Source organism: Drosophila takahashii, chromosome 3R, assembly GCF_030179915.1.
Source record: "Drosophila takahashii strain IR98-3 E-12201 chromosome 3R, DtakHiC1v2, whole genome shotgun sequence".
Classification (NCBI taxonomy): domain Eukaryota; kingdom Metazoa; phylum Arthropoda; class Insecta; order Diptera; family Drosophilidae; genus Drosophila; species Drosophila takahashii.
The window spans coordinates 26,320,000-26,342,088 of record NC_091681.1 but is presented as its reverse complement, the minus strand read 5'-3'; the positions used below and the strand labels follow the sequence as shown (position 1 = coordinate 26,342,088).

Here is a 22,089-nt window from a genome sequence, read left to right as displayed (position 1 = left end):
TGGAGCATTTTGAGACTGGAGCATTTTGAGACTGGAGCATTTTGAGACTGGAGCATTTTGCGACTGGAGCATTTTGCGACTGGAGCATTTTGCCAATGGAGCATTTTTCAATGGAGCATTTTGAGACTGGAGCATTTTGCCAATGGAGCATTTTTCAATGGAGCATTTTGAGACTGGAGCATTTTGAGACTGGAGCATTTTGCGACTGGAGCATTTTGCGACTGGAGCGTTTTGCGACTGGAGCGTTTTGCGACTGGAGCATTTTGCGACTGGAGCATTTTGAGACTGGAGCATTTTGAGACTGGAGCATTTTGCCAATGGAGCATTTTTCAATGGAGCATTTTGAGACTGGAGCATTTTGAGACTGGAGCATTTTGAGACTGGAGCATTTTGAGACTGGAGCATTTTGAGACTGGAGCATTTTGAGACTGGAGCATTTTGAGACTGGAGCATTTTGCCAATGGAGCATTTTTCAATGGAGCATTTTGAGACTGGAGCATTTTGAGACTGGAGCATTTTGAGACTGGAGCATTTTGAGACTGGAGCATTTTGAGACTGGAGCATTTTGAGACTGGAGCATTTTGAGACTGGAGCATTTTGAGACTGGAGCATTTTGAGACTGGAGCATTTTGAGACTGGAGCATTTTGCCAATGGAGCATTTTTCAATGGAGCATTTTGAGACTGGAGCATTTTGAGACTGGAGCATTTTGAGACTGGAGCATTTTGAGACTGGAGCATTTTGAGACTGGAGCATTTTGAGACTGGAGCATTTTGAGACTGGAGCATTTTGCCAATGGAGCATTTTGAGACTGGAGCATTTTGAGACTGGAGCATTTTGAGACTGGAGCATTTTGAGACTGGAGCATTTTGCGACTGGAGCATTTTGCGACTGGAGCATTTTGCCAATGGAGCATTTTTCAATGGAGCATTTTGAGACTGGAGCATTTTGCCAATGGAGCATTTTTCAATGGAGCATTTTGAGACTGGAGCATTTTGAGACTGGAGCATTTTGAGACTGGAGCATTTTGCCAATGGAGCATTTTCAGACTGGAGCATTTTGCGACTGGAGCATTTTGAGACTGGAGCATTTTGAGACTGGAGCATTTTGAGACTGGAGCATTTTGAGACTGGAGCATTTTGCCAATGGAGCATTTTTCAATGGAGCATTTTGAGACTGGAGCATTTTGAGACTGGAGCATTTTGAGACTGGAGCATTTTGAGACTGGAGCATTTTGAGACTGGAGCATTTTGAGACTGGAGCATTTTGAGACTGGAGCATTTTGCCAATGGAGCATTTTGAGACTGGAGCATTTTGAGACTGGAGCATTTTGAGACTGGAGCATTTTGAGACTGGAGCATTTTGCGACTGGAGCATTTTGCGACTGGAGCATTTTGCGACTGGAGCATTTTGCGACTGGAGCATTTTGAGACTGGAGCATTTTGAGACTGGAGCATTTTGAGACTGGAGCATTTTGAGACTGGAGCATTTTGAGACTGGAGCATTTTGAGACTGGAGCATTTTGAGACTGGAGCATTTTGAGACTGGAGCATTTTGAGACTGGAGCATTTTGAGACTGGAGCATTTTGAGACTGGAGCATTTTGAGACTGGAGCATTTTGAGACTGGAGCATTTTGAGACTGGAGCATTTTGAGACTGGAGCATTTTGAGACTGGAGCATTTTGAGACTGGAGCATTTTGAGACTGGAGCATTTTGAGACTGGAGCATTTTGAGACTGGAGCATTTTGAGACTGGAGCATTTTGAGACTGGAGCATTTTGAGACTGGAGCATTTTGCGACTGGAGCATTTTGCGACTGGAGCATTTTGCGACTGGAGCATTTTGCGACTGGAGCATTTTGAGACTGGAGCATTCTGCGACTGGAGCATTTTGCGACTGGAGCATTTTGAGACTGGAGCATTTTGCGACTGGAGCATTTTGAGACTGGAGCATTTTGAGACTGGAGCATTTTGAGACTGGAGCATTTTGAGACTGGAGCATTTTGAGACTGGATCATTTTGAGACTGGAGCATTTTGAGACTGGAGCATTTTGAGACTGGAGCATTCTGCGACTGGAGCAATATGCGACTGGAGCATTTTGAGACTGGAGCATTCTGCGACTGGAGCATTTTGCGACTGGAGCATTTTGAGACTGGAGCATTTTGCGACTGGAGCATTTTGCGACTGGAGCATTTTTAGACTGGAGCATTTTGAGACTGGAGCATTTTGAGACTGGAGCATTTTGAGACTGGAGCATTTTGAGACTGGAGCATTTTGAGACTGGAGCATTTTGAGGCTGGAGCATTTTGAGACTGGAGCATTTTGAGACTGGAGCATTTTGCGACTGGAGCATTTTGAGACTGGAGCATTCTGCGACTGGAGCATTTTGAGACTGGAGCATTTTGAGACTGGAGCATTTTGAGACTGGATCATTTTGAGACTGGAGCATTTTGAGACTGGAGCATTTTGAGACTGGAGCATTCTGCGACTGGAGCAATATGCGACTGGAGCATTCTTCGATTGGAGCATTTTGCGACTGGAGCATTTTGCGACTGGAGCATTTTGCGACTGGAGCATTTTGCGACTGGAGCATTTTGCGACTGGAGCATTTTGAGACTGGAGCATTTTGCGACTGGAGCATTTTGAGACTGGAGCATTTTGAGACTGGAGCATTTTGAGACTGGAGCATTTTGAGACTGGAGCATTTTGAGACTGGAGCATTTTGAGACTGGAGCATTTTGAGGCTGGAGCATTTTGAGACTGGAGCATTGTGAGACTGGAGCATTTTGAGGCTGGAGCATTTTGAGGCTGGAGCATTTTGAGACTGGAGCATTTTGAGACTGGAGCATTTTGAGACTGGAGCATTTTGCGACTGGAGCATTTTGAGACTGGAGCATTCTGCGACTGGAGCATTTTGAGACTGGAGCATTTTGAGACTGGAGCATTTTGAGACTGGAGCATTTTGAGACTGGAGCATTTTGAGACTGGAGCATTTTGAGACTGGATCATTTTGAGACTGGAGCATTTTGAGACTGGAGCATTTTGAGACTGGAGCATTCTGCGACTGGAGCAATATGCGACTGGAGCATTCTGCGACTGGAGCATTCTTCGATTGGAGCATTCTGCGATTGGAGCATTCTGCGACTGGAGCATTTTGCGACTGGAGCATTTTGAGACTGGAGCATTTTGAGACTGGACCATTTTGAGACTGGAGCATTTTGAGGCTGGAGCATTTTGAGACTGGAGCATTTTGAGACTGGAGCATTTTGAGACTGGAGCATTTTGAGACTGGAGCATTCTTCGATTGGAGCATTCTGCGATTGGAGCATTCTGCGACTGGAGCATTTTGCGACTGGAGCATTTTGAGACTGGACCATTTTAAGACTGGAGCATTTTGAGGCTGGAGCATTTTGAGACTGGAGCATTTTGCGACTGGAGCATTTTGAGACTGGAGCATTTTGAGACTGGAGCAATTTGAGACTGGAGCATTTTGAGACTGGAGCATTTTGAGACTGGAGCATTTTGAGACTGGAGCATTTTGAGACTGGAGCATTTTGAGACTGGAGCATTTTGAGACTGGAGCATTTTGAGACTGGAGCATTTTGAGACTGGAGCATTTTGCGACTGGAGCATTTTGCGACTGGAGCATTTTGCGACTGGAGCATTTTGCGACTGGAGCATTTTGCGACTGGAGCATTTTGCGACTGGAGCATTTTGCGACTGGAGCATTTTGCGACTGGAGCATTTTGCGACTGGAGCATTTTGAGACTGGAGCATTTTGAGACTGGAGCATTCTTCGATTGGAGCATTCTGCGATTGGAGCATTCTGCGACTGGAGCATTTTGCGACTGGAGCATTTTGAGACTGGACCATTTTGAGACTGGAGCATTTTGAGGCTGGAGCATTTTGAGGCTGGAGCATTTTGAGACTGGAGCATTTTGCGACTGGAGCATTTTGAGACTGGAGCATTTTGAGACTGGAGCATTTTGAGACTGGAGCATTTTGAGACTGGAGCATTTTGAGACTGCAGCATTTTGAGACTGGAGCAATTTGAGACTGGAGCATTTTGAGACTGGAGCATTTTGAGACTGGAGCATTTTGAGACTGGAGCATTTTGAGACTGGAGCATTTTGAGACTGGAGCATTTTGAGACTGGAGCATTTTGAGACTGGAGCATTTTGAGACTGGAGCATTTTGCGACTGGAGCATTTTGCGACTGGAGCATTTTGCGACTGGAGCATTTTGCGACTGGAGCATTTTGAGACTGGAGCATTTTGAGACTGGAGCATTTTGCGACTGGAGCATTTTGAGACTGGAGCATTTTGAGACTGGAGCATTTTGAGACTGGAGCATTTTGAGACTGGAGCATTTTGAGACTGGAGCATTTTGCGACTGGAGCATTTTGAGACTGGAGCATTTTGAGACTGGAGCATTTTGAGACTGGAGCATTTTGAGACTGGAGCATTTTGAGACTGGAGCATTTTGAGACTGGAGCATTTTGAGACTGGAGCATTTTGAGACTGGAGCATTTTGAGACTGGAGCATTTTGAGACTGGAGCATTTTGAGGCTGGAGCATTTTGAGACTGGAGCATTTTGAGACTGGAGCATTTTGAGACTGGAGCATTTTGAGACTGGAGCATTTTGAGACTGGAGCATTTTGAGACTGGAGCATTTTGCGACTGGAGCATTTTGAGACTGGAGCATTCTGCGACTGGAGCATTTTGAGACTGGAGCATTTTGAGACTGGAGCATTTTGAGACTGGAGCATTTTGAGACTGGAGCATTCTGCGACTGGAGCAATATGCGACTGGAGCATTCTGCGACTGGAGCATTCTTCGATTGGAACATTCTGCGATTGGAGCATTCTGCGACTGGAGCATTTTGCGACTGGAGCATTTTGAGACTGGAGCATTTTGAGACTGGACCATTTTGAGACTGGAGCATTTTGAGGCTGGAGCATTTTGAGACTGGAGCATTTTGAGACTGGAGCATTTTGAGACTGGAGCATTTTGAGACTGGAGCATTCTTCGATTGGAGCATTCTGCGATTGGAGCATTCTGCGACTGGAGCATTTTGCGACTGGAGCATTTTGCGACTGGACCATTTTGAGACTGGACCATTTTGAGACTGGAGCATTTTGAGGCTGGAGCATTTTGAGACTGGAGCATTTTGCGACTGGAGCATTTTGAGACTGGAGCATTTTGAGACTGGACCATTTTGAGACTGGAGCATTTTGAGGCTGGAGCATTTTGAGACTGAAGCATTTTGAGACTGGAGCATTTTGAGACTGGAGCATTCTTCGATTGGAGCATTCTGCGATTGGAGCATTCTGCGACTGGAGCATTTTGAGACTGGAGCATTTTGAGACTGGAGCATTTTGAGACTGGAGCATTTTGAGACTGGAGCATTTTGAGACTGGAGCATTTTGAGACTGGAGCATTTTGAGACTGGAGCATTTTGAGACTGGAGCATTTTGAGACTGGAGCATTTTGAGACTGGAGCATTTTGAGACTGGAGCATTCTGCGACTGGAGCAATATGCGACTGGAGCATTCTGCGACTGGAGCATTCTTCGATTGGAGCATTCTGCGATTGGAGCATTCTGCGACTGGAGCATTTTGCGACTGGAGCATTTTGAGACTGGAGCATTTTGAGACTGGACCATTTTGAGACTGGAGCATTTTGAGGCTGGAGCATTTTGAGACTGGAGCATTTTGAGACTGGAGCATTTTGAGACTGGAGCATTTTGAGACTGGAGCATTCTTCGATTGGAGCATTCTGCGATTGGAGCATTCTGCGACTGGAGCATTTTGCGACTGGAGCATTTTGAGACTGGAGCATTTTGAGACTGGAGCATTTTGAGACTGGAGCATTTTGAGGCTGGAGCATTTTGAGACTGGAGCATTTTGAGACTGGAGCATTTTGAGACTGGAGCATTTTGAGACTGGAGCATTTTGAGACTGGAGCATTTTGAGACTGGAGCATTTTGAGACTGGAGCATTTTGAGACTGGAGCATTTTGAGACTGGAGCATTTTGAGACTGGAGCATTTTGAGACTGGAGCATTTTTAGACTGGAGCATTTTGAGACTGGAGCATTTTGAGACTGGAGCATTTTGAGACTGGAGCATTTTGAGACTGGAGCATTTTGAGACTGGAGCATTTTGAGACTGGAGCATTTTGAGACTGGAGCATTTTGAGACTGGAGCATTTTGAGACTGGAGCATTTTGAGGCTGGAGCATTTTGAGACTGGAGCATTTTGAGACTGGAGCATTTTGAGACTGGAGCATTTTGAGACTGGAGCATTTTGAGACTGGAGCATTTTGAGACTGGAGCATTTTGAGACTGGAGCATTTTGAGACTGGAGCATTTTGAGACTGGAGCATTTTGAGACTGGAGCATTTTGAGACTGGAGCATTTTGAGGCTGGAGCTTTTTGAGACTGGAGCATTTTGAGACTGGAGCATTTTGAGACTGGAGCATTTTGAGACTGGAGCATTTTGAGACTGGAGCATTTTGAGACTGGAGCATTTTGAGACTGGAGCATTTTGAGACTGGAGCATTTTGAGACTGGAGCATTTTGAGACTGGAGCATTTCAAGACTGGAGCATTTTGAGACTGGAGCATTTAAAGACTGGAGCATTTTGAGACTGGAGCATTCTGCGACTGGAGCATTCTGCGACTGGAGCATTCTGCGACTGGAGCATTCTGCGACTGGAGCATTCTACGACTGGAGCATTTTGAGACTGGAGCATTTTGCGATTGGAGCATTTTGAGACTGGAGCATTTTGAGACTGGAGCATTTTGAGACTGGAGCATTTTGAGACTGGAGCATTCTGCAATTGGAGCATTCTGCGACTGGAGCATTTTGCGACTGGAGCATTTTGAGACTGGAGCGTTTTGAGACTGGAGCATTTTGAGACTGGAGCATTTTGAGACTGGAGCATTTTGAGACTGGAGCATTTTGAGACTGGAGCATTTTGAGACTGGAGCATTTTGAGACTGGAGCATTTTGAGACTGGAGCATTTTGAGACTGGAGCATTCTGCGACTGGAGCATTTTGCGACTGGAGCATTCTGCGACTGGAGCATTCTGCGACTGGAGCATTCTGCGACTGGAGCATTCTGCGACTGGAGCATTCTGCGACTGGAGCATTCTGCGACTGGAGCATTCTGCGACTGGAGCATTCTGCGAATGGAGCATTTTGAGACTGGAGCATTCTGCGACTGGAGCATTCTGCGACTGGAGCATTTTGAGACTGGAGCATTTTGAGACTGGAGCATTTTGAGACTGGAGCATTCTGCGACTGGAGCATTTTGCGACTGGAGCATTTTGAGACTGGAGCATTTTGAGACTGCAGCATTTTGAGACTGCAGCATTTTGAGACTGGAGCATTCTGCGACTGGAGCATTCTGCGACTGGAGCATTTCGAGACTGGAGCATTTTGAGACTGGAGCATTTTGAGACTGGAGCATTTTGAGACTGGAGCATTTTGAGACTGGAGCATTTCGAGACTGGAGCATTTTGAGACTGGAGCATTTTGAGACTGGAGCATTTTGAGACTGGAGCATTTTGAGACTGGAGCATTTTGCCAATGGAGCATTTTGAGACTGGAGCATTTTGCGACTGGAGCATTTTGAGACTGGAGCATTTTGCCAATGGAGCATTTTGAGACTGGAGCATTTTGCCAATGGAGCATTTTGAGACTGGAGCATTTTGCGACTGGAGCATTTCGAGACTGGAGCATTTTGAGACTGGAGCATTTTGAGACTGGAGCATTTTGAGACTGGAGCATTTTGAGACTGGAGCATTTTGCCAATGGAGCATTTTGAGACTGGAGCATTTTGCGACTGGAGCATTTTGAGACTGGAGCATTTTGCGACTGGAGCATTTCGAGACTGGAGCATTTTGAGACTGGAGCATTTTGAGACTGGAGCATTTTGCCAATGGAGAATTTTGAGACTGGAGCATTTTGCGACTGGAGCATTTTGAGACTGGAGCATTTTGAGACTGGAGCATTTTGAGACTGGAGCATTTTGAGACTGGAGCATTTTGCCAATGGAGCATTTTGAGACTGGAGCATTTTGCGACTGGAGCATTTTGAGACTGGAGCATTTTGAGACTGGAGCATTTTGAGACTGGAGCATTTTGCCAATGGAGCATTTTGCCAATGGAGCATTTTGCCAATGGAGCATTTTGCCAATGGAGCATTTTGCGACTGGAGCATTTTGCGACTGGAGCATTTTGAGACTGGAGCATTTTGCCAATGGAGAATTTGCCAATGGAGCATTTTTCAATGGAGCATTTTGCGACTGGAGCATTTTGCGACTGGAGCATTTTGAGACTGGAGCATTTTGCCAATGGAGCATTTTGAGACTGGAGCATTTTGAGACTGGAGCATTTTGCCAATGGAGCATTTTTCAATGGAGCATTTTGCGACTGGAGCATTTTGAGACTGGAGCATTTTGCCAATGGAGCATTTTGAGACTGGAGCATTTTGCCAATGGAGCATTTTGAGACTGGAGCATTTTGAGACTGGAGCATTTTGAGACTGGAGCATTTTGCCAATGGAGCATTTTGAGACTGGAGCATTTTGCGACTGGAGCATTTTGAGACTGGAGCATTTTAAGACTGGAGCATTTTGAGACTGGAGCATTTTGAGACTGGAGCATTTTGAGACTGGAGCATTTTGAGACTGGAGCATTTTGCCAATGGAGCATTTTTCAATGGAGCATTTTGAGACTGGAGCATTTTGAGACTGGAGCATTTTGAGACTGGAGCATTTTGAGACTGGAGCATTTTGAGACTGGAGCATTTTGCCAATGGAGCATTTTGAGACTGGAGCATTTTGCGACTGGAGCATTTTGAGACTGGAGCATTTTGAGACTGGAGCATTTTGAGACTGGAGCATTTTGCCAATGGAGCATTTTGAGACTGGAGCATTTTGCGACTGGAGCATTTTGAGACTGGAGCATTTTGCCAATGGAGCATTTTGATACTGAAGCATTTTGAGACTGGAGCATTTTGAGACTGGAGCATTTTGCGACTGGAGCATTTTGAGACTGGAGCATTTTGCCAATGGAGCATTTTGCGACTGGAGCATTTTGAGACTGGAGCATTTTGAGACTGGAGCATTTTGCGACTGGAGCATTTTGAGACTGGAGCATTTTGCCAATGGAGCATTTTGCGACTGGAGCATTTTGAGACTGGAGCATTTTGAGACTGGAGCATTTTGAGACTGGAGCATTTTGAGACTGGAGCATTTTGAGACTGGAGCATTTTGAGACTGGAGCATTTTGCCAATGGAGCATTTTGAGACTGGAGCATTTTGAGACTGGAGCATTTTGAGACTGGAGCATTTTGAGACTGGAGCATTTTGAGACTGGAGCATTTTGAGACTGGAGCATTTTGCGACTGGAGCATTTTGAGACTGGAGCATTTTGCCAATGGAGCATTTTGCGACTGGAGCATTTTGAGACTGGAGCATTTTGAGACTGGAGCATTTTGAGACTGGAGCATTTTGAGACTGGAGCATTTTGAGACTGGAGCATTTTGCCAATGGAGCATTTTGAGACTGGAGCATTTTGCGACTGGAGCATTTTGAGACTGGAGCATTTTGAGACTGGAGCATTTTGAGACTGGAGCATTTTGCCAATGGAGCATTTTGCGACTGGAGCATTTTGAGACTGGAGCATTTTGAGACTGGAGCATTTTGAGACTGGAGCATTTTGCCAATGGAGCATTTTTCAATGGAGCATTTTGAGACTGGAGCATTTTGCCAATGGAGCATTTTGAGACTGGAGCATTTTGCCAATGGAGCATTTTCCTTGTGCCATGTTCCATGTGCCATGTTCCATGTGCCATTATTGGCATCTAGATTTCTAGGTAGAAACTAAAACATTCATACGGACAGACAGACCTTTACTTCAAAAGTAGGAATCGCATCCTTCTCTCTTTTAAATACTTTAAATCGAATAAAACATATATACAAGAAACGGGGATAAAAGTATTAATAATAATGCTAAATGTAAAATGTGTTAAAAATTTAATTAATATGGTGAGACGGCAACAACTGTATTTTAAGACTAGCAGGGCAAGCCACATTTGATAAAAGAACACTTTTAGCTTTCCAGGATTGTTATTGGATCCCGTAATATTTGTTTTTGTCACTCCAGCTCTCACCCTCATAATTTTCTGTTGCAGACCCCGTACACAAGATAAGATATAGTATGAGTGCTGTTCAGAAATAGCACGGTCCACTCCCTCTTCGATCCGGACCGATCCGCTCAACTCAGCTGGCAGGCAAAACCCGACCGGAAACGGGAAATGCAATATAATCTGGTGTCGCCTTGCGCTATTCTTAATCTCCCTTTCCCTCTCTCGAATTTGATTCTTTGTCGCGCAAGGAGCTCTTAACCCTGCGACCTTGAGAGCCTCGCAATTTTCCCAGCCAGACTGAATTGTTTTTTGTAAGTGCTCCTTGGGGCCGCACCTGCTCGAATTTTTTGGTACACTCAAGAGTCTTCCAGCAGTCTCGCTTGTTTTTTTGTAGTGGCACACATGTTGCTCATGTGCCGACATAAGTAGCTATCCCTAATTGGCGCTGCTCCAAACTCATATTTATTAATCATTTTCCGGCGCTTCTCTTTGCTGTGACCGTCCGACTTTTTAGGTCGAAGCCTTTGTCACTCTTGACCTTTAATTCCTTGTACGGGAGCGACTTGTAATTCTAATTAATGTAATGCTCCATCAACGTGTCACTTAATTGAACTCATTTACAGCTGTGCCACATTCTCGCACTAAACGCAACATTTTTGGAACGTAAGGCGGTCTTCGGTCTAATTACCGTAACATTGGGGTAAGTATAAAGCCAAAGTTTTGGCGGCACGCACCGGCGAAATGTCGTTGATTAATTGCTAGCACATATTCCAGTTGCACGGAGATTATGCAAGCGAATTAGTTAAGTAGGTTTTTCTCAGATACTCGCATTTCTCAGAATATATATGTGCAATTTAATTACAATGTGTTACTAAGACTTACTCAAAACTTGAATTAAAAAACCCCTTTGTAATATATCTCCGTTGACTAATAGAAGATATTTTATACTCTAGATTCAAAATGCGTAAATGAAAAACCGTAGAGTAAATTATAAATAGGTATAGGCTCATATGTTAAAATAAATCCAAATATAGGAGATTTTTATATGATTCTGTGTTCTTATATTTAAGAGCAGCACAAACAATTTAAAAATATTTAAACTATTATGCGAATATTGCGTCTCATTCATGACTAATTAAAAAACTCCCAACCGCAAGCAAAATGTTCTCAGTGATGTGTGTCACATGAAATTAAGAACAAATATTCTGAATTTAAAATGTAATTTTTTGGGCTAACTTTTTGACTTAATGGTAGTTGGTTTCAATACTCTAACATAAAATCGTACATAAATTCTAGCACTATAAAATTCAGGATGAAAGCTAATTTAAATTCGAAATCAATTTTCTGTTGACTTTTATGATAATTCTAACCGAAATTGATGACTAAATACTATAGTAGTAAATATATTGATTGTAAGGCGTTTCGAAAGAAAGTTTGCAATAATCAAAGGCATTCGTTCTTCTAAAACTTTAAGAGTAGAACTTCAAAATCCTTAAGAAATCCTTATCAAGAACCAACAACCGCTGATAAGCCAAATTGGAGACCGAGAGCAAGTGGCTAAGAGAGCCGCTCCAGCGCAACACACTCTCTTCGCTCACTCATTGCGTATCCGTGAGATACTCGAGCTGCGAGTCAGAAATCGCTGCAGGTTTCGAGGCTGGTGCTCAGTTGTTTGACGACATCGCGAGCGATCGGTTGTGGCAGTTTGTTTATCCGGTTTGTGTACTCTCGCCGCCGTTAGTTCGAGTAATCTCCTCCACACTGCGATCAGGCCGCACGTCATCGCCAGACGTGTTGTTCGATTGGTTATTGCGAATAGTACGAATAAAAGTACGGCTACAAAAGCCTCGTATCTATAAGTACGTGCCTGTGAAAAGCTACTACGGTTACGATACCACTAAGTTCACCCCCGGAATCCCAATCCCGATCCCCCATGGAATGGGCTTAACACCCAGCCCAGTGACCTTGTGATGGTGTGGGCGCTCTGTGGTTGTGGCTGCTCGAGTGATTATAATAACAACATTTATCTTTGGTGTAAACACTGTTAGCATAGACCAGTGGAAGAGTAAACTTCGTGATCTTGCCTTTATCACCTGAGTCACTTTGTATGGCGCTCACGTCACCGCCCCCACCAACCCTTCCCCCCATCCCAACTTATCCGATCCGATCCGTCTATAGCTCTGGAATGCCAAACAGCTTACGATCCCAGCTCTCTCTCCCTCTCTCTCCGTCGCTCTTCTGGGGCTCTCCCATTCTCAGTCGACTGGACTCTCAACTGGGCATATTATATCCACCCAAATGGGTCCGTTACCATTTTTAGCTATCAAACAATTATATGGTTACACAGCCATTTAGAGGCCATCACAGGAAACAGAGTACGTGAAGCGCAGTCCCATCCCCCAATCGACCACAATGTCACTAATCAATTCATTCCGACCTATGGCACAATAAATACTCCGCATTAACCTCAATTAATTTAACTAATTGGCAGCGCGTGCCCTTGCAATCTGCCCGGATCCATTTGATTCTGGATTCGCTTCATTTTTTTTTGACCAGGTAACCATAGGTTTTCGCCATGGTTCCACTTATCGCCGTTGCTCTTTCAAGTCCAATTCCCTATGTACACCGCATTCACCGACATCTATCTTATCTAATCAGTTTATTAAATACGAAAACCCATGCGAGAAACCATAAAAATACACTCACATATACAATTCGTATATTTTTCGCAACAAGAAGCGGACCTGAATAGAATTTTTGTGCACCGGCGTAGACGTTGAATAGCTATCCATATAGAAATGTACCCAAGTAGACGATCTAGAGTACCAATTCGTTCTGGTTTTGGGTGTGAAGATTAATTTTATTGCTCTTGGGCAACAGGCTTTTTAAAGGAAAGCTAGTTTGAACCTTAGTCTGAAAGAAATATATTCTAGTTATATTTAATTTCTTTCTTAAGAAAAGACAAATGTATTATCTCCGCATTAAAGCCTCAAAATAATTGCTACTGACGTCTTTGCTTATTCGTCATTACAGTAGCCTCTTATAAATCCGATTATGGCAATTCTTTTGAATCGGCAAAGTCCGGAACTCTTGCGATAGCTCTCAATAAAGACCGATGATCAACACTTGTAAAATGTTCTCATAATTCACTTATTGACTAACCGACAAACCGCCTTTGTTTAACTTATTTATTTACGGATGATTTAATATATGAGAGCACAAAACATATTGAGTGATGCACCCATTTGTTAAAGAAGACGCTGATAAGAAGCCACAAAGCCGAGGGTTGAACTGAAGTAACCCAACTGAATTGCATGTGAATCGCATCTATAGTGCAGAAGTGTCGCTTAAGTCGAATAAAATCTTCAAACCTTTTCATCTTGGGAAATCATCGGTACAGAATGCAATGAAAGAGAGAGTGTGAAATGTGGCAAGTCTTCCGAGAACGACGAGCTCGTAACTTGATATGAAAAGTTTACAAGAGGCCAAGCCCGCAAGAACAACGACAGCCGATAACAAAGAGCCGGAATGATATGTTCGTGGACTGGAGGGCATGTGCACTTAATATTTCAAGGGAGTGTATTAAAAAGAGAGCAATTATGTTTAAATAATTTATTATGTGTATTAATTTCAAACCGAGCTTCATACAATTTCTGTTTCAGACGCTACCCCGCTTGATAAAGAGTTTCCGCTGTTTTCCGACTCTGTAGAACTGATACAACCGAATAAATTATGATGCACCATATAGGGTAACATGGGGGGTATTGGCATTCACTTGGCTTTCCTGGAAATGTTTCGATTGTTCCCACACCTGTTTCTTTATCCACAAGTTTACATTATGGAATTTTCACTCATTCACGAATTCTTTTCCTCGGTATTGCTTAATCAGCTGGTTGTATAAATAGAAAAATTCGGTAGTCCCAATGCCACTTAATTATTTGCACTCTTCTGTACTCACTAAAACAGTGCCCAAAGCTGTTTGTTTATAATAATTTAAAATGCGTCCAAAGAAATCCAAAACACAAGTGTGCTGTTTATTTAGTTTCGTTGTTGCTCCCTGGCCAAGTTTGTGTTTTTTTTAATTTTGGCGCTGTTTGCTACCTAATGGCCGATTGTTCAGTTGGCTTTGTTTACTAATTTGGCCGAAAAAAAACCCGTTTCTATTTGCGGATTTTTGTTGCCTTTCTGCAGGCACGAACTCATCCGAATCAAATTATTGGTAACGTCATTCTAACAAAATAGGAAAGTAATTTGTTTAAAAGCTTGTATGTTGGCTTAAATTTCCTTCAATCAAATGTATAACAAATAAAATCGAACATTTTATTGTGGAAAACTTTTACGGCTCTTAAGGCAATTCTATTTGTAACCTATGCAGAATCAGAAAAAAGCGAATCGCCAAGAGAATAGCACTTAACCCCAAGCGAAGACCCTCGCATCAATGATTAGACTTAATTGTGTTGACCCAAGCATCAAAGTGCTCCCAGTCAAAGTTTAACATCTGTAGATCGCGTGCCAGTAAGGCATTTTATGTTTATTACTCACGCATGCGCCATCCTAAAAGCATAAAAATTCTTTGTCAAGTTGACATTTTATTAAAAATAGCTGAAAGGGAATATCTCCCCCTAGCAATTACAATTTTTGTGTCAGAATTTTTAACAACTTGGTTCTTTCCCTTTCTGCACCTTTGCAAATTATCTAAAAGTTATCATCTATTTATTGTGAACTGATAAGTCCAATATTTTTATTGTTTTATATATTTGATATCAACAGTAAATTTGGTCGTTTTTTTAATGTTTGTTGTATTTGTCATCTTGGATGGTTTTGTGGTTAAAAGTTAAAAAATGCAACACCGTCGAACGGTAAAAGGTTGATGAATGTCACAATGTAACCGGTTTTAACTTTTCTTTCCTTTATTTCTGAATAATTTGAGATGCAGTTCGCTGGGCTTAAAGATGTAATTTGTTGTGGGTAGTATCGTAGCAGGGTTTCCAAGCCGATGAGTCACCGACAAAAGTGTGGTCTAGGTCTTCTAATAAACGCTTCCACAACTCAGATTCGCAATTAAATCAACTGAGTTGTGTGCGAGACATCAACAAGTGCCGGTCGATGAGTCATACCCCAAACAGTGAATAATTCCTGGTATTCGTATGAGTTTTCTGCTTAAGCGGAGACGCGGAGACCCCGAGAATCCCCAGCCACAATACGAATACCTAACGGCATCTCCATCTCTCATTTGTAAATCGGTCCAATGTCTTTTGATTTTGGATTTTGTGTTGTTTTGGAGGCTGGGTAGGGAAATCTAGTTTATGTTTTGGGTCAACTGGAAACCGACGAAACCAGTTTTAATTAAAAAAGAAAAATTTATGAAACAAATGCGGTTTTGTTACTCTGTTTTTGTGGCTGGACGACAGATGGTGAAAGTCTATTAGTTTTGGCCAGGCCTTTATTTAATTGTTATATAAGCGCGGACAGCCATAAAAGCACATTTATTTCCATTAGAGATTTCGCAGAATCAATTGCGCTTGATGAAGTCCAATCCACAGTTGGCCCCTCGTAAAAGCTCGAATTCCCCGGTCTCTTGTCGTTGTGTGGCCTTTTTTGTTTTAGCTCTCGATAAGATTAAACCATTTTGAAGTTCAAGTGTGATATGGATGTGTAATCAACAAGGCTAATGCAGGTGGCCCATTTTTTATTTTGTAAAAAAATATATATTTCTTTATGATTTTTCGTTCTTTTTTCCCATAAGAATAGTTTGCTGACAATTTTATCTTAAACTTTAATTGAAACTCAAGCTAGAAATATTTTTTACCACTTACTCAGCAATATTTCCAGCTAATGATATCTCTTGGAGTTAGTCAATTTTTTTATATTTTCTGGATCGGGAGGAGGGCTTTATACATTGTTCTTCTTTTTGCTTTATGTTGCAAATAAGCTAGGGGCAGGGCCTGGAGATTTCCGGTTGCCTCAGCCGCAGGATGAAAGTGTGGGTGCGCCAAGATAAACACAGAGCACCAACATCTGCCGCCAAATGGCGCAATCTCGGGGATCTGAACTGTCAAGCCAGCAGCCAATGTGACGCCTCTATTTTTCCCTCTTTGCAGTTATTTCCCAACAAAGACCAAGCAAATAATCGGGAATGACGACGAACATCTCGAAGAGTCCGCGCCCGCTGAAAATAACCATCGTGGGCGATGGCATGGTGGGCAAAACTTGTATGCTGATAACCTACACACAGAACGAATTTCCAGAGGAGTACATACCCACAGTGTTCGACAACCACGCCTGCAACATAGCCGTAGACGATCGGGACTACAATCTGACCCTCTGGGATACGGCCGGACAGGAGGATTACGAAAGACTGCGACCGCTGAGCTACCCAAATGTGAGTATGATAAGGGATACAAATTCCTGACACTCATTTTCTTCTTACAAAATAAATTGCATACATAAAGGCGGGGCTATTTGTCTTTATCGGATTCTTCAATCTTCAATCTTTTCTCAATATCAATAAAAAGTGTTTTCGGCTTGCAAGAGTAGTTTCATTTCCATCTTAAGATCGCTTCATCTCGAAAAGCAAACTTAAGGGTACTTTCTTCTTGATTTCAAGAACTTTTTTTCTCAACTAAGTTAGGTCTTGGCTTACTTACTTTGTTTTTAACCGTTGCTAATCGATTGTGTTTTCCTTTTCTTCACCCAGACAAATTGTTTCCTGTTGTGCTATTCGATCAGCAGTCGTACCTCGTTCGAAAACGTTAAGAGCAAGTGGTGGCCTGAGATCCGTCACTTCTCAGCCCATGTTCCCGTGGTTCTGGTGGGTACAAAACTGGACTTGCGCATCCCCAACTCGGAGAAGTTCGTGACCACACAGGTTCGTTAATATTTGAAATAAAATATTTACTATATTTACTAACTCTTTCTGTCATTTTCAGGAGGGAAAGCGACTGCGTAAGGAAATCCACGCCTCCAACTTGGTCGAGTGCTCTGCCAAGAAGAAGCAGAACCTGCAACAGGTCTTCGAAGAGGCGGTTCGAGCCGTTGAAAGGAAACCTAAGACGACGTCCAAGCAAACGTGCACCTTACTGTGAACTAAGTGTATGCTAATGTTTAATATTGTTATTATGCTTAATGTATTATGTAACTAATTTGTCTGACTATTTGTGCTTTGTTTTCGCAAAAAAAACTGTGTAGAAAATTTAACGTTAAGTTATTATTTAAGTGCCAATTGTTTGAAAACCTTATATCTTACGTGCAACCAAAGGGCATTACTTGTAAAAAAGAAGAAATAAAAACCAATATAAAATAAATATAATATACGCAAAAAATACAAACACGTTAAAGGATAGGTCACTGAATTTACATCCATATGGCAAACAATCAGATCTATTGTACATTTCAATAAAGCCCTAGTCATTAAAACATCTTTTTCTTTTTAATTTAAAAAATCGTGACCAAATTGAATATTAGATCAGCGGCGAAACTCTTCCACTACCAACCATTTCGTCATATAAATTAGACTTTATGTCTAATAATAATAATTTTAAAAATAAATTAATCAATTTAATGTCATAACGGTATATTAAGTGCAGACATGAACCTTTTTGTGTAGAATTAGATTGGTGCAGAACCATGACTGAACCGACTATCGATAACATTAAAAATAGTGGTGTTACCGTTCGCGGTTTGGCGGGACAGTATCGATAGACAGTTATAAAGTTATCAATTTCAAAGTACTTGTTTAAATATGAATTGGTAACTATTGCAAATCCATATCTGAAAAATCTGAAAATTGAAAATCCTCAGTTAAAGAATAGTTTTCATCTCCGTATTCTTAAGATTTAAATAATTTTTTTTAAACTGTTAAATCAAATACCAAACGAAAAACTCTTTTAAGATTTCAAGTATTTATTTTAATGTCCCCCCTTAAACTATGACTTAACTAGTGGCTTCTCTCTCAAACGAGAATAATACCCTGAGACTTCTTAAATTCTATTTGAGCTTTGATCTCCGGCCAGATTCAACGCGGTCTTCTGGCCACGCCCCCATCCACGCACATATTACGATCACTGAGGCAGGAGGCGTAAGCGAGGGCGTGCGGAATAAAGTGCTGTTCGTAGACTCCAGTGAAAAGCTGGGCATAAGGCCCACTGGCGAAGACGGCGACGTCATCGCCGCCATGCGTCTCCGATTCCAGGGGAACTGTGCTGGGGAACATAAAGTCCTTGTTCTTCATGTTGATGGCCCTCAGATTCTTCCTCCTCACAGCACCTCCTTCCCTCAGGTAGTTGCTATCGTAGCCCGGCCCATTGGCATAACTCAAAGTGGCATATGGCAGATCATCCGCCGCCAGCTGTCCGTCGTTGATCCCGAAGATGTCGTTCTTCCTGCTAGAATAGCCCGCCAGCGACATGGTGTGCGAATGATCCGAGCTGACCACAATCAGGGTGTCATCCGTACTCGTGCTACTCCGGGCAAATCTCACCGCCTTGTCGAACTCCGCCGTCTCATCGATGGCCCTCAAGGCCAGGGTGTCATGGTGACCATGATCGATCCGTCCGCCCTCCACGAACAGAAAGTAGCCACGTCCCGCGCTCTGCCGCTCCAGGATGGCCATGGCCGCCTGAACCATCTCCTCCAGTGTAGGCTGCTCCTCCGGCTTGGCGTCCAGATGGTAGGCCATGTGGTAGGGGGCGAATAAGCCCAGCACACGAGAAGTGTGATTGGACAGTCTGAGCAGATCCCTGCGATTCTCCACATAGTGTGCACTATTCGTGTGCTGACTCTTCCACTCCTCGATGAGATTGCGTCCATCCAATCGGCGACCAGGTGCTCCGCTGCCATCTATCACACTTTTGGGCAGAAAGTTCTCGCGACCACCGCCCATTATCACATTGAGCTTCTGACCCACCGGGCTGTTTATCAGCTGGTAGGCGGCATCTGGACACAGATCGGGGTCACCATTGTCTCCAACGACCTCGGCGTCGTTCTCCCAGTTCCGGTTGGCCAGGTGGGCGTACACTCCGGCTGGCGAGGCATGGGTCACCGAGGTGGTGGTGACCAAACCCGTGGCCATTCCCTGTTTCTGGGCCCAGGCGGCAATGGACGAGACATGGTGGGCGGTTTGCGCCTGCGCCTGGCAATCCTTGAACTGCACCGCTGCACTCACTCCAATCGTTCCGTAGTTGGCCTTGACTCCACCCAGATAGGCAGTGGCTGTGCAGGCGGAATCGGCCACCTGCATATTGGCGCAATACGTTTTGCTGAGACCCACATACGGGAACTGTTCGAAGGCGAACTGCTTCTCCTCGCCGCCGAGATAAACGCGACCCGCTGTGATCGTCGGTATGGACATGCCGTCGCCAATGAAGAGCATCACATTCCTGGCCAGCTGGGTGTTCAGCCGCAGCTTGCTGTCCAGCTGCTGGTCCAGCGTCTGAGCCGCCAATCCCTGCCAGTACTCGGCGTAACGCTCCTCTGCCCGCAGGGCATCGAACACGATCTGGGGCATGGCTCGCTTGGAGCGACCTCCCATTCCGGATGGGGATACGGATCGGGAAAGGGAGAATACCGGATGCATACGCCGCTCGGCATCGTGTGAGGTTTCTGTAAGTACAGTTGGTGGGTTTAGTTTCGCCAGGTAGACAACACGGCTACAACACTTACCTCCTCCACTGACTAGAGCACTCAGGCCGAGGAAGAACAAGAACTGCAGGCTCATCTTTCTAGTTTTTTGGGTCTCCGAGCTGGCTGTACGCTGCCCGGCACGTTTTCTCAGCCACTGATAGCCGTTAGCACGAGACCTGCGATATTTATAGCGCTCGGATCGGCAGGTCCGAGATTTCATAATGCTATGCCGCCATCGACCTGACCGCCGGCTGATAAAGGAAAAGGCCCGCTGCCTTGGTTGTACTCCGGTTTTGTTTTGTACCCAGGGAGCTGGGCACAGTAGAGCCTTCTTAACAATGAAGAAGTTTTAGGTAAAAATAGGAATATGGCTAGGGTCATTAGGAATTGGCTTCATGGCGCAATAGCTCATTGATAAAACTTATAAGAAGTGATTTCTGAGATTTTTGTAATTTTTATATAGAATGTTGTAAGATCTCCATAATATTTATAAATTTATATCATATAAAAGTTAAGTATAAAAATACAAGTTAAAATAAACCATAGTTCTGAAATCATCACAATTTTCTTTAGCTCTATTATTTTTTTCACATAAAGGATTTACAAAAGATTCATTAAAATTGGTACAGTTAAGGTGAATTTTTGTAGTTCGGTGTTAAGTCATCTTTCGTAATTCTTTTGAAATTATTAATAGGTGGAAGTTTTAAATATATTATTTCCGTGTTTTTTTAAATTAAAAAAGGCCTTAGCTTTTTGAACCTGCTAATAATTTTTCATTAAATGATTTAAAAATGTTTACTTAAAAGTTATAGAATTAGGGTGCATTTTTGTAATTCGGTGCTGAGTCTTCTTTCCTAAAAAACATCCTTTTTGAATTATTGATAAGTATAATTTATAAATATATTGTTTCTGTGCTCTTTTACATTGTTTTTTCTCTTTTATAATATTTATAATCTAGACCTAATCTAGGCCCTAGCTCTCTGAGCCTGCGAGTGCCTACTGTAGATATTATTAGAAATCTGTTGTTTTTCAGCGGCATTCGTTATCATCAGACGCCGGCGTCGTTTGCCTGCTATCTCCGCCCGTTTCCCGCAATCGATTTGAGATCGCTCCGCCCGTTTTCCTGCTCGTCTGCCTGCCGCATCCGCCTGCCTTTTTTCGAACACGCGAGTTCTTCACGTGATCGGTTCTTTGCTGATTGTTGCTCTGGCCCGATTTTGTATTTCAGGCTTCCAGTGAAGTCGTAAACACAGGCTAATTACCCCTAACCCTAGACCGAAAAACAGATTTGAAAATGCGCGCCAAATGCCACTGTGAGTGGCATCCCGCCGCATTAAATATGGCAAGTCGCGTAGAGATTTATAGCGCAAGCGCCAGCATCAAAACAATGAGCAGGAACCAGCCGATTGTATCTGCATCTCGCTTCCGCCCACCGTCAGATGTATCTCGAGGTACAAGAATCTCAGAGTGGCAGTATCTCAGTATCTCGGAGCACGAGTATCTCAGAAAGCATCCATCGGCATCCATCGTATTTCGGATGCTGAGCGAGAGCTTCTGCTTTGGCATCGCGCACTTGGCCAAAATAGTTGTTGGTTCGCATGCAAAACGTTAAAATCGCATTAGCTGAAAGACATTTTTATACCAACGGCGCGTTTTTAATTTTTTCTACACTACAACAACATACAAAAAATATATAAAATAAAGTAGACAAAGTAGATGGCAAAAAGTAAAACCAAATAAAAAAAAGCAAAAAAAAAAAAACAACGAGCATAGCTACACTAAACTTTTAACGTTCAAAAATTCAATGCGTACACATAAGAATAAATAAATAAGCGCGTGTATGTATGAATACATATAATAAATGATATTTCAATAATTTTCAAACAACAAAAGGTTCGAGCAACTTTCTGTGAAAAAAGTAAAACATAAAAAAGTGCTGGTGAAAATATGAGAAGAAAAACGCAAGAAACCAGAAGTGAATGGCATTGATTTTTTTTCAAAATACTTGACAGAAACCTAAAGTTCTAAAGTTGTAGATTTTTGTGCATTCGTGTGTATAACAACTGTATAAAATGCAAGGACTTTTGGCCTTCGCTTTTCTTTTTTATGCATGGGATCAGCAGGGAAAAGGGTTTTAAAGAACATCGGAGATGTAATGCCACACAGGAAAATTCATACATAATACAATACAGTAAATTGCTAACTGTGTTTCGGGCTCCCAAATTCGTTCGTGTGTTTGTGTTCGTCGGGATTATGTGACTCTGCGTATACATATTTACAATGTCGGTTGGCAGGGATATACGATATATATAT

General features: G+C 43.0%; 2 protein-coding genes across 2 annotated transcripts; one reads left to right on the top strand and one right to left on the bottom strand.

Moving 5' to 3' along the window:
* The first annotated feature begins 11,833 nt into the window (after positions 1-11,833).
* RhoL (Ras-like GTP-binding protein RhoL) lies at positions 11,834-17,491 on the top strand. Its single transcript, XM_017159741.3, has 4 exons — positions 11,834-12,014; positions 16,257-16,537; positions 16,853-17,023; positions 17,085-17,491. Exons 2-4 carry the CDS (start codon positions 16,292-16,294, stop codon positions 17,238-17,240), a joined length of 573 nt encoding a protein of 190 aa, XP_017015230.1. The 5' UTR covers positions 11,834-12,014; positions 16,257-16,291; the 3' UTR covers positions 17,241-17,491.
* A 574-nt stretch (positions 17,492-18,065) lies between these two features.
* On the bottom strand, positions 18,066-19,987 carry phu (phurba tashi). The gene is made up of 2 exons (XM_017159742.3): positions 19,816-19,987; positions 18,066-19,755 (listed from the first exon to the last, which is right to left on the bottom strand). Exons 1-2 carry the CDS (start codon positions 19,868-19,870, stop codon positions 18,170-18,172), a joined length of 1,641 nt encoding a protein of 546 aa, XP_017015231.2. The 5' UTR covers positions 19,871-19,987; the 3' UTR covers positions 18,066-18,169.
* Positions 19,988-22,089: the final 2,102 nt, after the last annotated feature.